General features: G+C 42.8%; 1 protein-coding gene across 1 annotated transcript in view; it reads right to left on the reverse strand.

The window, feature by feature from the left end:
- LOC137362543 (butyrophilin subfamily 3 member A1-like) overlaps nt 1-16,248 on the reverse strand; it is a 111,052-nt gene that overhangs the window by 82,902 nt on the left and 11,902 nt on the right. The window contains exon 2 of the mRNA XM_068026932.1: nt 1,566-1,913. Coding sequence (XP_067883033.1) covers nt 1,566-1,812 — 247 coding nt within the window. The 5' untranslated portion in view covers nt 1,813-1,913. The remainder of the gene's footprint in view (nt 1-1,565; nt 1,914-16,248) is intronic.

The following is a 16,248-nucleotide window of genomic DNA, read 5'->3' on the forward strand; positions in this document are numbered from 1 at the left end:
CCCAGACACAATGTGGCTTTAGACCTTCCAGAGGAACATCCGACATGGTCTTTGTTGCCAGAAAAATCCAAGAAAAATGTCGAGAACCCCAGGAACTCTTCAGTGTATTCATCGATCTGAGTCAGTTGAGTCAGTAAATCACAAGGCTCTGTGAATTGTGCTTCAAAGATTTGGATGTCCAAGAAGCTTCATCACAATCCTGCAATTGCTCCATGATGATATAACTGTCTTGTGTGGGAGTTCTGAAACAGACACCTTCAAAATCCAGACCGGGGTCATACAAGGCTATGTGACAGACCCCGTACAATTTACAACCTACCTGACAGTGACTATTCACCTGATCAAAGATCAACTGCCCTCTGGTGTGATGATTAAATACCGCCTAGATGGAAAACTCTTTCACCTCAGTTATCTCTGTGCCAAAACTAAACTGACCACCACAGACATACATGATCTACAGTTTGTGGATGACTGCAGTATCACTACCCACTCTGCACCAGATTTGCCAGCTGCTCTCGATCTCTTCAATTCTACATACAAGAGACTCGGCCTGTCCTTGAATGTTGCCAAAACTCATATCGACCCACACCTGGTCGGCTAAATACTCCACCTCCCATATATGTTGATGGAGACACTCTGGATTATGTTGAGCAGGTCCCATACCTTTACAGCTACCTCTCTCAAAAGACCACACTGCCGAGGAGATCCAATACCGCACCAGCTCAGCCTTCTACAAACGACAGCAGCGAGTGTTTGACAACAAAGACCTCCGCAAGTCAACAAAAGTCCCAGTGTAAAGAGCAGTGTCATCACCACACTCCAGTACTGTAGTGAGATCTGGACTGTGTTTCAGTGACACACAAGAGCACCAGAGAAATTCTATCAGTAATGTCTCTACCACATCCTCGGGTTCAATGGGAGGATTGTCGAACAAAAGCTTGTGTCCTTCTTGAAGCCAGCACCACAAGCATTCAGGTAAAACTCCTGCAAAATCACCTCAATGGATTGGACACTATGTCTGGATGGCCGAAAACCGTCTACCCTCCAGCTCCTGTTTTCAACTCTCAAATGGCCAATGTTCCGGGGAGGACAAAGCAAATGCTTCAAAGACACTCTGAAGTTCTCCATGAAGTGTGTCAGCATTGACATTGATGACTGGGAGGAGCTTTACCAATTGTTCAAACTGGCGACAACTTGTTCATCAAGCTGCATCATGCTTTGAGTCCAAATAAAAAGTCTTATTGATGAGGCAGAGTGGTGACAGAGAAGGAACGAAAAGGAAGAAAATCCTGCACTCCGGATCCCGCTACCTCGTGGGACATCCTGCCCCATGTGCTCAAAGATCTGTGGGTCGAGAATCGGCCTGTTCATCTCCCACATCTCCCGAGTGCAGCTTCATGACTGGGAGCATAGGAATATGAAATTAACATTAACATGAATTATTCATTATCATGAATATTGCACCAAGTGCTAAAGAAACCTATTTTAATCTATTTGCAATTTAAACAGGAGTTTAAACACATCACTTCTACAAGTTGTTAATGTGTTGGTAGATATTTACTAACCTGCAACTTCCAGTATAACTGCAGCTTCTGCTGAATCAGTTCTGTCATCAACTAAACATGTATAGTCCCCTTCATCAGATACTGTTGTGTCCTTTATTCTAAGAGAAATGATTCCTTTAGTCAGTTCCTCTCTAATCAGTTCAGTCCTTCCTCTGTAATTCTTGTGTTGAACGACAATATCATCCTCTCCATTTCTGTACACGTGTACTGGTGAATCGAGACCTGATTTAAGCCACTGCACCACCATGTTACTGATGAATAGATCTGGCACAAGCTGACATTCCAATAGAGCATCTTCACCCACAATGGCTACAACAGGATGATCAGGTCCAAGTACGAGGAATTTACCTGGTGAACAACATTTCAAAATAAAAATCAATTATTCATGTAATCTACAAAAGGAAAAATACTTTCAAAGTAGCTGATCATTTAAAATATATAGTACAATATACAAGTCCTCCAGAACTGTACTTGTAAAACAATATGAACTCAATAAGTTATTGCTTCTGACTTAATACCATCAAATACCATAAGGATTGATAAGTCTCCTGGCCCTGATGGAATGCATCCCAGGATAATAAAAGAGATGGCGGGAGAAATAGCAGGTGCACTGACGGTAATTTTCCAAAATTCGCTGGACTCTGGGGTAGCCCCAGCTGATTGGAAAACAGCAGATGTGACGCCACTGTTTAAAAAGGGAGGTAGACAAAAGATGGGGAATTATAGACCGATTGGCTTAACCTCTGTAGTGGGGAAGATGCTTGAGTCTATTATCAAGGAAGAAATAGCAGGGCATCTCGATAGAAATTGTCCCGTTGGGCAGACGCAGCATGGGTTCATGAAGGGCAGGTCATGCTTGACAAATCTTTTGGAATTCTATGATGACATTACGATCAAGGTGGACAATGGGGACCCAGTGGATGTGGTGTACCTAGATTTCCAAAAGGCCTTCGACAAGGTGCCGCACAAGAGGCTGCGACATAAGATAAGGATGCATGGCGTCAGGGGTAAAGTATTAGCATGGATAGAGGATTGGTTGACTAACAGGAAGCAGAGAGTGGGGATAAATGAGTGCTATTCTGGCTGGCAATCAGTCACTAGTGGTGTGCCTCAGGGATCGGTGTTGGGACCGCAATTATTTACAATTTATACAGATGATTTGGAGTTGGGGACCACGTGTAGGGTGTCAAAGTTTGCAGATGACACTAAGATGAGTGGCAGAGCAAAGTGTGCAGATGACTGTGAAACTTTGCAGAGGAACATAGATACATTGAGTGAGTGGGCAAAGGTCTGGCAGATGGAATACAATGTTAATAAATGTGAAGTCATTCATTTCGGTAGGAGTAACAGGAAAAAGGATAATTACTTGAATGGTAAAAAGTTGCAGCATGCTGCATTGCAGAGGGACCTAGGTGTCCTTGTGCATGAATCGCAGAAGGTTGGTCTGCAGGTACAGCAAGTAATTAGGAAGGCAAATGGAATTTTGCCCTTCATTGCTAAAGGAATTGAGTTTAAAAGCAGAGAGGTTATGTTGCAGCTGTATAAGGTACTGGTGAGGCCGTACCTGGAGTACTGTGTGCAGTTTTGGTCTCCTTACTTGAGAAAGGATATACTGGCACTGGAGAGGGTGCAGAGGAGGTTCACTAGGTTGATTACGGAGTTGAGGGGGTTGGCTTATGAGGAGAGACTGAGTAGATTGGGATTATATTCATTGGAGTTCAGAAGAATGAGGGGGGATCTTATAGAAACATATAAAATCATGAAGGGAATAGATAAGATACAAGTAGAGAGGATGTTTCCACTGGCAGGTGAAGCTGGGACAAGAGGGCATAGCCTCAAGATTAGAGGGAGCAAATTTAGGACTGAATTAAGAAGGAACTTCTTCACCCAGAGGGTTGTTAATCTATGGAATTCCTTGCCCAGTGAAGTAGTTGACGCTTCTTCAGTAAACGTCTTTAAAGCTAAGGTAGATATCTTTTTGAACAATAAAGGAATTAAGGGACATGGTGGGAGTGCGGGTAAGTGGATCTGAGTCCACGAAAAGATCAGCCATGATCTTATTGAATGGCGGAGCAGGCTCGAGGGGCCGGACGGCCTACTCCTGCTCCTAGTTCTTATGATCTTATGAAATTGATCTTATTAATTTGATAGATTTCTGGACTTATTTTAAATTGCTTATTCACATTTTAATTTTCCATGGCTTGTAAATATTATACAGTTCTATTAGTATTCTGTCTCCCTCAGAGAAACCACCATATTGTCCCGGGGATCTTTTCCTGAACTGTATGTAGCACAGTCATTGAGGATGGTAAGTAACAGTGTGTCACTGAGCAGAAGGGGGCAGGGAGTGGGTTGGATTGAAACTAAAGAAATTAGGTGGTGAAATTGCCAAGGAATGTGAAATGTGTGGCAAGGACAAAGCTGGACACAGAGCCCCAAACTGAAAGTGATAAAATCTATATAAAGTTCTGAAGAAAGATCTTTGACCTGAAACGTTAACATCTGTGGAAAGAGAAACAGAGTTGAGTAATTCCAGCATTTTCTATTACAGATTTCCAGTATTTTGCAATTACATAAGGAGAGTTTGCTTTATGCTAAGTGCTGAAAAACCAGTTATAAAAGGATGAAAGCAGGAGATAAATGAACATTGTCATGGACTGTTTGCTGTTTTATTTTGGTCTGAGGATTGTCTGCTGAGGAAGATTAACAAAAAGTTAAAAACACTCATGTCCTGGGAAAGATAATGAAAATGCAGCTTTATCAACATGTCTGCCAGATATGTCAGTCACAAAACTACAGGTCAACACAAGTAAAACTCTGTTAAAAGGGAATTAATTCCACAGTGTTTATGAGGCAGAAATTCCTGTCAGACAATAGCAGAAAGTGGGCAGTATCAAATCAGCCGCTCACTTTACACCCCATCAAACTTCCTGTTCCATTGAAGCTGTCAGCTCCACAAGACAAATGGCTCCTTTGTCATACATGTGGGGGACACCTACCACCCCTCAAGGAGGCCATTGGCCTCTCTCAGCCTGATCTCCAGCCACCCTGTCACCACCTCCCAATCACAAACCTCCCCCCAGCTCCCACAACTCTCCTGATCACAAACCTCCCCCTCTCTCCCAAACCCCCCTGATCATCAGGCTCCCCCCAACCGCACAAATCACCAGCCTCCCAATCACCAGCCTTCTCACCAGCCTCCCAATCGCCAGCCTCCCAATCGCCAGCCTCCAGACTTCATGACATAGCGCCATTGAAACAGAGGAAATGATGACAGTGGATTTCTACACACTGTGTTCCAATGGAAGGTGAATTCCATTCCGATAGGGAACTGGGATTAGCATCTAATATACATTGATCAAACAACCATCTTTAATCAACAATCTGAGAAACATCTCACCCCTGACAGTGTCACATTAAACAGTGAGTTAGAGCAAGGTTGACAGTTAAGGCTTAAAAAGATTAAATCATTGTATCTGTGTGGGTGGTGACAATAGATCCCAATCAGGCAGAGTCCATTATAAACTGGATCTGCTCCATGTCCAACAAAAAGCATGACAATTTCTCGACTTGGCTGGCAATTATTGCACATTGATTTCCCAATTATTGTGACACGACAAGTCTTTAATTTGAAAGTTGAAAACCAATCAAGTGGTCTGGTCACTCAAGACAGAAAATGTTCCTGAAACACTGAAAAGTGCCCGATACACAGACCCTATACTGGTTTGTCTCAATTATTCATAAGCTTTCACAGTCCACACTGATGTATCAGTGTAATACTGAGTCAAATAAATTACCTTGGAGAGAAAATCAAAATCATTTATCTAAGTTTCAAACTGTGCTATGATTTGTCAGTTTGGATTGTCAGGATTTCCAGATGCCATGACATTATTTGCATTGTTGCAGGACTGGGATGAATATCCTCACAGGGAGATTTCCTCGTGCTGTTGGGGAGGGTTTAAACTAGATTGTCAGGGGGATGGGAACCTGAGAGGGAGCTCAGATTGGATGGAATCAAAACTGGTAACTTGTCAGGGGTGTAGGAACCAGGAGGATATATCAGAGAGGAATACCAAGGGGCAGAGAATACTGAGAGAGCAGAGAATAGTAAGTTATTAGGCGGGGTCAGAGTAAGGGCGAAAGTAATAAAGTATAAATCAGGGTTAATGTGTATGTATGTGAATGCACGGAGTGGGGTTATTAAGATTGGTGAGGGATGATGTGGCTACAACAGAGACCTGGCTCAAAGAAGGGCAGGACTGGATGTTAAATATTCCTTGATGCAAGGTGTTCAGGAAAGATAGGAAAGGAAAAAAGGGGGAGGGCTGACGGTATTGATTAAGGAAAGCATTGCAGTGCTGGAGAAAAAGGATGTCCCAGAGGGGTCGAGGACAGAATCAATTTGGCGAGAGCTAAGGAACAAAAAAGGTGCAGTTACATTGCTCGGTGTTGTCTGCAGGCCACCAACTGGTGGAAGGGATGTCGAGGAAAAAATTAGCAAGGAAATTCGAGAAGTGCAAAAATTACAGTGTATTTATAATGGGGGACTTTAGTTATCTAAACTTAGACTGGGATAGTAGTGGTGTAAAGCACAGTGAAGGGCAAGAGTTCCTAGAATGTGTACACCAGTATGTTTCTAGTCCAATGAGAAAAGAGGCACTGCTAGATCTGGTTCTTGGGAATGAGGCAGGCCAAGTGGATCAAGTTTCAGGAGGAGAGCACTTAGGGAACAGTGATCATTGTATCATGAGGTTAAGGCTGACTATGGAAAAGGACAAAGAACAGTCCAGAGTAAGAATAATTAACTGAGGGAAGGCTAAGTTCAGTGGGGTAAGAATGGAGCTGGGGCAAATAAATTGAGTCAAAGGTTGGCAGGAAAGCCAGGAGATGAACAATGGCTACCTTCAAAGAAGAAGTAGTTTGGGCACAGTCAAGGTATGTTCCCTCGAAGAGGAAAGGTAGGGCAAACAAATCCAGAGCTCTCTGGATGACAAAAGAGGTACAGATTAAGATAAAGAAGAAAAAGTGTGCTTATGACAGATACCAGGTAGAAAATACTATTGAGAACCAGGCTGAATATAGAAGGTCCAGAGGAGAAATACAAAAGCAAATAAGAGAAGCAAAGAGAGAGCATGAGAAGAAACTGGCAGCTAACAACACTACAGGGAATCCCAAAGTTTTCTATAGTTATATAAATAGTAAAAGAGTGGCAAAAGGAGGAGTGGGGACCATTCGGGGGATTTACACATGGAGGCAGAGGGCATAGCTGAGATATTAAATGGATACTTTGCATCCGTCTTTACCGAAGAAAAAGATGCAACACAGGCAATGGTTAAAGTGGAGGTAATTCACACATTAGAAGGGTTTAAAATTGATAAAGAGGATGCATTAGATAGGCTGTTTGTACTTAAAGTGGATAAAGCACTAAGATCGGATGAGGTGCATCCAAGGATACTGACAGAAGGGGGGGCGGAAATCGCAGAGACACTGGCTATAATTTTTCAATCTTCCTTAGACTCGAGGGTGGTGCCAGAGGACTGGAGAATTGCAAATGTCACACCCTTGTTCAAAAAAGGCTGTAAAGATAAGCCCAGCAACTACAGGCCAGTCAGTTTAACTTTGGTGGTAGGGAAACTTCGAGAAAAAATAATTCAAGACAAAATTAAATGTCGCATCGACAAATGCAGGTTGACTAAGGAAAGCCAGCTTGGGTTTCTTAAGGGAAAATCATGTTTAACTAACTTGCTGGAGCTTTCTGAGGAGATAAAAGAGAGGGTTGATGAGGACAATGCTGTTGATGTGGTGTACGTGGACTTTCAAAAGACGTTTGATACAGTGCCACACAACAGACAAAGAGACAAGAGGAAAAACTTTTTCACGCAGTTAAGATCTGGAATGCGCTGTCTGAGAATGTAGTGGAGACAGGGTGAATTGAAACATTCAAAAGGCAATTAGACTGGTATATGAAAGGGATGAATGTGCAGGGTTACAGGGAAAAGGCAGGGGAATGGAACTGAGTGAACTGCTCCTTCAGAGAGCTGGTGCAGACACAATGGGCCGAATGGCCTCCTGCTGTGCCGTAACAATTCTGTGATTCTGTGACGTTACCTGTTGAACAAATATTTTTTGTCTGTCTTCACAGTGGAAGACACAAGTTACATGGAGGGTAACCTAGAGGCTACTAAGAGTGAAGAAATTAAAGTAATTGATGCCAGCAGAGGAAAAGTACTGGAGAAATTTAAGGGACTAAAATCTGACAAATCCCCAGGATCTGATCGTCCATGTCCTTATGTTCTAAAAGAGGTAGCTGCAGAGAAAGCAGATGTACTGGTTATGAGTTTCCAAAATTCCATCGTTTCTAGAACAGCCCCAGCAGATTGGAAGTTAGCAAATGTAATACCCCTATTCAAGAAAGAAAGGAGAGAGAAAAGAGGGAACTACAGGCCGGTTAGCCTGACATCAGTCATTGGAAATGTGCTGGAATCTATTAGTAAGCAAGTCTCAACAATGCACTCGAGTATGATCAGACAAAGTCAACATGGTTTTATGAAAGGAAATTGTGTTTGACAAATTTATTCGAGTTTTTTCGGGATGTAACTGGCAGGGGAGAGAAAGGGTAACTAGTAGATGTGGTAGACTTGGCTTTCCAAAAGGTATTCGATAAGGTGTCACACAAAAGATTCATAGACAAGAAAGGGGCTCTTGTAGTTGGGGGTAATATATTAGCATGGACAGAGGATTGGTTAACAGAAAGGAAGCAAACAGTAGGGAGAAACAGGGCATTTTTAAGTTGACAGACTGTAACTAGTGGAGTGCCACAAGGATCGGGGCTGGGCAATCTATATCAATGAATTAGATACAGAGACACAGTCATGTATGTAAGCATGCTGACCATACAAAGCTTGGTGGGAATATAAGCTATGAGGAGGACACAAAGAGGCTGCAAATAGATATAGACACGTCAAGTGAGTGGGCAACAAGAACATAAGGAATAGGAGCAGGAGTAGGCCATTCAGCCCTTCGAGCTTGTACCGCCATTCATCTTCAACCTCATTTTCCTGCACTATCCCCATATCCCTTGATGTTTTTAATATGTAGAAATCTATCAATCTCAATCTTGAACATACTCAACGACTGAGCCTCCACAGCCCTCTGAGGCAGAGAATTCCAAAGATTCGCAACCTTCCGAGTGAAGAAATTCCTCCTCATCTCACTCCGAAATGGCCTGCCCCTTATTCTGAGACTGTGTCCCCCTGGTTCTAGACTTCCCAACCAGGGGAAACATCCTTCCTGCATCTACCCTGTCGAGCCCTGTAAGAATTTTTTTATGTTTGAATGAGATCACCTCTCATTCTTCTAAACTCCAGAGAATAAAGGACCAGACCATTTAATCTTTCCTCAGAGGATAATCCCTCCATCTGCCAGTTTTGTTGCACTTCATCTAAGGCAAATATATCTTTCCTTCGGTAAGGAGACCAAAACTGCAGACAATACTCCGGGTGCGGTCTCACCAAGGCTCTAGATAATTGCAGTAAGACATCTTTACTCCTCTACTCAAATTCTCTTGTAATGAATGCCAACATAACATTTTCTTTCTTAAATGCTTGCTATACCTGCATGTTAGCTTTCAGTGATTCATGAACAAGGACACCCAAGTCCCTTTGAAGTTCAACACTGCCCAGTCCCTCACCATTTAAGAAATACTCTGTATTTCTGTTTTTCCTTCCAAAGCCTTCACATTTTTCCACATTGTAGCCCATCTGCCATGTTCTTGCCCACTCACTTAGCTTCTCCAAATCTCCTTGAAATGTCTTTGCATCCTTCTCACAACTCACAATTCCACCTAGTTTTGTGTCATCTGAAAACTTGGAAATATTACATTTAATCTCCATATCCAAATCATTGATCTAGATTGTGAATAGCTTCGTCTCAGGCACTGATTCTTGTGGTACCCACTAGTCACAGCCTGCCAACCTGATAAAGACCCATTTATTCCTACTCTGTTTTCTATCCATTAATCAGCTCTCAATCCATGCCAGAATATTCCCCTCAATCCCATGTGCTCTAATTTTGTTTACTAACCTCTTGTGTGGAACCTTTTCAAAAGTTTTCTGAAAATCTAAATATACTACATCCACCGATCCCCCTCATCTATTCTGCTCATTATATCCTCAAAAACTCCAACAGGTTTGTTAAACATGATTTTCCTTTCCTAAATCCATGTTGATTCTGCCCAATTCTACCATTATTTTTGAAGTGTCTCATTATCACATTCTTTATTCTAGATTCTAGCATTTTCCCTGTGACTGATGTCAGGCTAACAGATCTGTAGTTCCCTGGTTTCTCTCTCCCTCCTCTCTTAAATAGTGGGGTTACATTTACCACCTTCCAATCTGCAGGAACCATTCCAGAGTCTACAGCATTTTGAAAAATGATCACCAATGCATCTACTATCTCTACAGCTACCTCTTTCAACACTCTGGAATGTAGACCATCAGGTCCAGGGGATTAATTTACATTAAGTTCGATTAATTTCTCTTTTTTTATGAATATTAATATCTTACAGTTCTCCCTTTACACTAGTCCCTTGATGCTCCATTATTTCTGGGAGGTTTTACTATTTTCCTCCATGAAGACAGACACAAAGTACTTGTTCAGTTTCTCTGCCTTACTCCCCAATTTAAATTCTCCTGACTCTACTTGCCTTTACTAATCTTTTCCTTTTTACTTACCGACAGAAAATTCTACAGTCGGTTATGATTTCACTGGTTTACCCTCATATTCTATTTTCCCTTTCTTAATCTTTTTCTTGGTCCTCCTTTGAAGAATTCTGAAATGTCCCAATTCTCAGGCTTACCATTTTTCTGACAACTTTATACACCTCTCCCTTTGCCCTAATACAATCCTTGATTTCCTTCATTAGCCACAGCAAGGAACACTTCCCTTGCTGGGTTTTTGTGCATTAAAGGAATGTATTTTTGTTGTAAACTTTGTATTAGTTCTTTAATGTTAGACATTGCCTGTCTACCACCATACCTTTTAACATAGTTTCCCAATCCACCATAGCCAATTTGCCCCTCATACCTTCATAGTTTACTTTGCTAAGATTTAAGACCCTAGCTTCTGACTGAATCACATCCCTTTCAAACTTCTTATAAAATATTACGGTCACTCTTTCCTAAAGCCTCTTTTACAACAAGATTATTAATTAGCCCTTTTTCATTGCACTAGATCTAAAATAGCCTGTTCCCTAGTTGGTTCCTCAATATACTGTTCTAGAAAACCATCTTGTACACATTTCAAGAATTCATCCTCCACAACATTTGGGGCGGCACAGTGGCGCAGTGGTTAGCACCGCAGCCTCACAGCTCCAGCGACCCGGGTTCAATTCCGGGTACTGCCTGTGTGGAGTTTGCAAGTTCTCCCTGTGTCTGCGTGGGTTTCCTCCGGGTGCTCCGGTTTCCTCCCACATGCCAAAGACATGCAGGTTGATAGGTTAATTGGCCATTATAAATTGCCCCTAGTATAGGTAGGTGGTAGGGAAATATAGGGACAGGTGGGGATGTGGTAGGAATATGAGATTATTGTAGGATTAGTATAAATGGGTGGTTGATGGTCGGCACAGACTCGGTGGGCTGAAGGGCCTGTTTCAGTGCTGTATCTCTCGAAATTAGTATGAATGAAGTTTCCCAGTCTATGTGCAGATTGAAATGCCCCATGATTACTCTATCACTCTTGTTACATGCAACTCTCATTTCCTGATTTATACTGTGATTTACATCACCACTGCTGTTTGGTGGCCAATAAAAAAACTCCAACCAATATTTTCTGCCCTTTGCTGTTTCTCAGTTCCACCCAAACTGATTCTATGTCCTGATCTTTAGAACTATGCTCTCATCCCACTAAAGTACTAACGCCCTCTTTAATTCACAGAGCTATCCCACCACCTTTTCACAACTCCCTGACCTTCATGAATGTCACATACCCTTGGATATTTAGGTCCCAGCTTTGGTTTCCTTGTAGACATGTCTCAGTGATGGTTAACAGGTGATATATATGAATTTCTATTTGAGCTGACAATTCATCTGTCCTATTGGAAATGCTACAGCCATTCAGATACAGAGCCCTTTATTCAGTTTTTTTTTACTATTTTTGTAAAACTCTGGCTGTGTCTGCTGACACACTCTTAAGTTTGCAAGCACTGTCCTTTCCTGCCATACTCTGATCATCATTACCTTTATTGCTACCTTGATCTATTGCCTAGACATTTCACTAAAGTTTATTCAATTTTTTCCAATATGATCCCTTCACCCCTCCATTTAGTTTGAAGTTCTCTCTACTTTGCTAGATTTATGACTTGCTGGAACACTGATCCCAGGATAGTTCAGGTGAAGTCCGTCCCAAAAATTCAGCTTCTACTTTCCCCAGTACTGGTGCCAGTGCCCCACGAATCAGAACTCAATTCTCCCATATCTGTCTTTCAGCCATGCATTCATCTCTCAAATCTTATTTACCCTATGACAATTTGCACGTGGCTCAGGCAATAATCCAGAGATTATTACCTTTGAAGCTCTGCTTTTTAAATTATTGCCTAGCTGCTCATATTCCATATGCAGAACCTCTTTCCTAGTCCTATCTATGTCATTAGTACCTATGTGGACCATGACCACCAGATCCTTCTCCTCCCACTGCAAGTTCCTCTCCAGCCCTGAGCAGATGTCCCAAACCCTGGCACCGGGCAGGCAACACAGCTTTCTGGACTCTAGCCGTCGGCTGCAGAGAACAGCATCGATCCCCCTTACTATACTGTTCCCTACTACAACTAATTTCCTTTTTTCTCCCCCCAACTTGAATGACTTCCTGTACCATGGTGCCATGGTCAGTCTGCTCATCCACAATACAGCCCTCAATCTTATCTATGAAACCTGCAAGAACTTTGAACTTGTTGCTCAATTGCAAGGACTAGGGCTGCTCCCACGCTGACCTTTGCAATCCCTTTACCTGTCTGACCCACAGTCACACCCTCCTGTCCCTGACCACTGACCAAATCAGAAGACCCTATCCTCAGGGATGTGACTGCCTTCAGAAGCAAAGCAACCAAGTAGCTTTCCCCCTCCCTGATGAATTGCAATATCTGCAGCTCATCTACACTGAGCCGAAGCTCCTCAAGCCACAGACACTATAGACGTGGTTGCCATGGATTGCTATGGCATCCAGGAGCTCCCACATTCTGCAGCGATGAGACATTGCCTGAACTGCTAATTGTTACGACCAGGTGAGAAGGGGTCTAGGGATTCCCTCTCAGTTTGACCAGAGCAGGGTTTAACTTTTTAAAACACCATGTTTTTAGCTCCTCCTCAGTGAATCCTTGTTCACTGCTCTAATTGTAAGGCAAAGAAATCAGACATGTTTCCTTAGATTAAAACAAGAAAGGTGGAAGTTTATTAATCTTAAACTTGAATCTGGTTAACGACTATGAATATGCGACGCAACCACGCTAGCGTGCACCCACGATAAACACATATGCAGATAGAGACAGAAAAAATAGTAAAGAATAAAGGGGAAAAGTTTGGGGCAATAGATGGGTTTCTATTTTACTGTCCTTTGAGTTTGCTGTGGAGTCTTTGGTTGCCGATAAGTCCTGCAATTCATTGAGGCCCAGTGCATGCTTCAACTTGTTCCGAAGTCAGAGTCTTTTCTCTCGAGGTTTGCCTGTCTTCCGTGGGTCTGGTGGCTTGGGAGAAAGAGAGAGGGAGAGGGATAGAGAGAGAGATCGAGTCAGAGAGATAGAGAGAGAGACAGAGAGAGAAAGACAGAAAGAGAGAGGCTTCCTTGTTCCAGCTTCAGTTGCAGACCACCTTCTGTTCATTTCTGTGTAGCACAACTTTAAAAAACCCAGCTTGCCCAGCAGGTTAATCATGTGACTACTTCCTTATTTGGAACAGTCTCTCCTGTGAGGTTTGTGGATTTCAAAGCTTTGGGTGGGGGTGGGGGGTTGTAGTGCTGCAGGCAGGGGTCTGCATGACATAATTAAATTACATTTGTTTTTCTTAATTAATTTATAGTTTCCCTCACTCACCAAACTCCCTTCTTCACATTCTGAGCCGACAAGTAGCACTCAGAGATCAGCCTGAATTTATACTGTCTGAAAAGCAATGATGGATCATCTTTGCTAGAGCTCAGAAACCAGTTTAAGCTAGCTCCCTAATTATCTAGCTCCAGCTACTCTCAGAGAGTTTGTATCTCCCTGTTTAAAACTCAACGTAACTTAACTTGCCTCTTAAACAGTAATTTTAGTTAATTGTTTTCTGTAAACACGAACTAGACTTTAGAGACAGATTAACCCTTAAATTCCTGTCACTTACCAAACAAGATTCTAGATGGAGTATAATGTGGGGAAGTGTGAGGTTATTTTTCACTTTGGTAGCAAGAATAGAAAAGCAGAATGTTTTAAAAAGGCATGAAACTTGTAAATGTTGATATTCAAAGAGACTTGGGTGTGCTCATACAAGAAACACAGAAATTTAGCACGCAGTACAGTAAGCAATTAGGAAGGCAAATGGCATGTTGGCCTTTATTGCAAGGCGATTTGAGTACAACAATAAGGAAGTTTTGTTACAATTGTGCCTGGCTTTGGTGAGACCACATCTGGTGAACTGTGCACAGTTTTGGTCTCCATATTTAAAGAAGAATATACTTTCATTGAAGGCAGTACAGCACAGTTTCAATATATTGGACCCTGGGATGAGAGAGTTGTCCTATGATGAGGGGCTAAGTAAATTAGATCCATATTCTCTGGAATTTAGATGAAAGAAAGTTTTTTGAAATATACAATATTCTGAAGGGGTTTGACAGGGTAGACACTGAGAGGTTGTTTCCCTTGGCTGAGGAATCTGGAACATGGGGGCAGAGTCTCAGGATAAGGGGCCGATCAGTCAGGACTGAGAGGAGGAGAACTTTCTTCAAAGGGTTGTGAATCTTTGGAATTCTCTACCCCAGAGGGTTATGAATGCTCCACCATTGAATATATTTAAGGCTGAGAGAGAGACAGGAAATCAAGGGATATGGGAGCAGGCGGGAAAGTGGAGTTGAAAGCGAAGATCACCCACAATTGTGCTGAACTGTGGAGCAGGTTTTAAGGGCTGTATGGTCTACTCCTGCTCCTATTTCTTATGTTGTGTTCGCATTTTAAAGTGAAAACTGCACTATTCCAGTATTTTCTGACATAGGTATAGGAACATCACTGGGATGAGGGAGAGGGCATCTGCAAAAGGCTGAGGGAGTTCAGGCCACATTCTACATGGCAGTGAGGGGGCACAGTTGAGAAGACTCAGTTGCCTGAGTGAGAAACATTTGCCGGAGTGAAGTTGGAAATTTGGTGCACGTGGGAATTCGGTGTCGAGGGGGAAGGAAGGGCTCCTTTTCCTATCTTTTTCAGCCTCGAGCAGTTGGTGAGTCTTCTTCCTTTGACTCCAAGGTGGGCAAGTCCAACTTTCCATTACTTTAGCTTGAATTATTAACTAATAGACTAATTAAATAAAAGGTTGTACAGAGATTCCAGGGTCAGTGGTGTGCTGCAACTGCAACATGCGGGAATCTGTGGAACTCACTAGAAATTCCAGACAATCATGCCTGCAGCTTGCATGACTTCAGCTCGGAATTGCTGATCTGGACACTGAGTTGCAGACATTGTGGAGTATCAGGGAGGGGGGAGAGTTACCTGGACACTTTGTTCCAGGAGGCAGACACCATCCCTTACAGTAGGGAGACCATTAGAAATGGCCAATGTTCAGGGACAGGATGGTGTGACTGTGAGTGAGGCAGGTAGGAGGAATCAGCATGTAGCGATGAAGGAGCCTCAGCCTCTGACTTTGTCCAACAGGTACGAGGTCCTTGCTACTTGTGTGGATGAAGAGAAGGATTGTATGGTGGATGAGCAGACTGACCATGACACCATGGTGAAAGATGCCATTCCAGTGGAGGGAGTGAAGAGGAATATGGTAGTGATAGGAGACAGTATAGTCAGGGGGATAGATACTGTTCTCTGTAGCCACAACCGGGAGGTCCGACAGCTGTGTTGCCTGCCCGGTGTCAAAGTTAAGGATATCTCCTTGCAGCTGGAGATGAACTTGGAGTGGGAGGAGGAGAATCCAGTTGTCGTGGCCCATGTGGAAATCGATGACATAGGTAGAATCAGAAATGATGTTCTGCTTAGAGAATTTGAGGAGTTAGGGTACAAACAAAAACACAGAACACCAAAGGTAATCATCTCCGGATTGTTACCTGAGCCACGTGCAAATTGGCACAGGGTCAAGCAGATTCGAGAATTAAATGCATGGCTCAAAGAGTGGTGTGGGAAGAAAGGGTTTTGATTCTTGGGGCACTGGCATCAGTACTCAGGGAAGAGGGAGCTATTCCAATGGGATCGGCTTCATTTGAACCAGGCTGGAACCAGTGTCTTGGCCAATCACATAACAAGTCTGTGGACAGGGATTTAAACTAACAGGGAGGGGAGAGTTTGGGTAAAGGAAATGTTAGAAATCCAAAAAGAGAGGTCAGGGCATCAGAACAGGATAGTGATGTGGGTAACTGCCAACAGAATGGGACAGGAAGAGACGGAGAGCTGAACAAAAATTGTACATTGGCAAATAAGGTCATTGCAGGGAATCGAGGTTAAATAAAT

Source organism: Heterodontus francisci, unplaced genomic scaffold (genome assembly GCF_036365525.1).
Source record: "Heterodontus francisci isolate sHetFra1 unplaced genomic scaffold, sHetFra1.hap1 HAP1_SCAFFOLD_631, whole genome shotgun sequence".
Lineage (NCBI taxonomy): Eukaryota > Metazoa > Chordata > Chondrichthyes > Heterodontiformes > Heterodontidae > Heterodontus > Heterodontus francisci.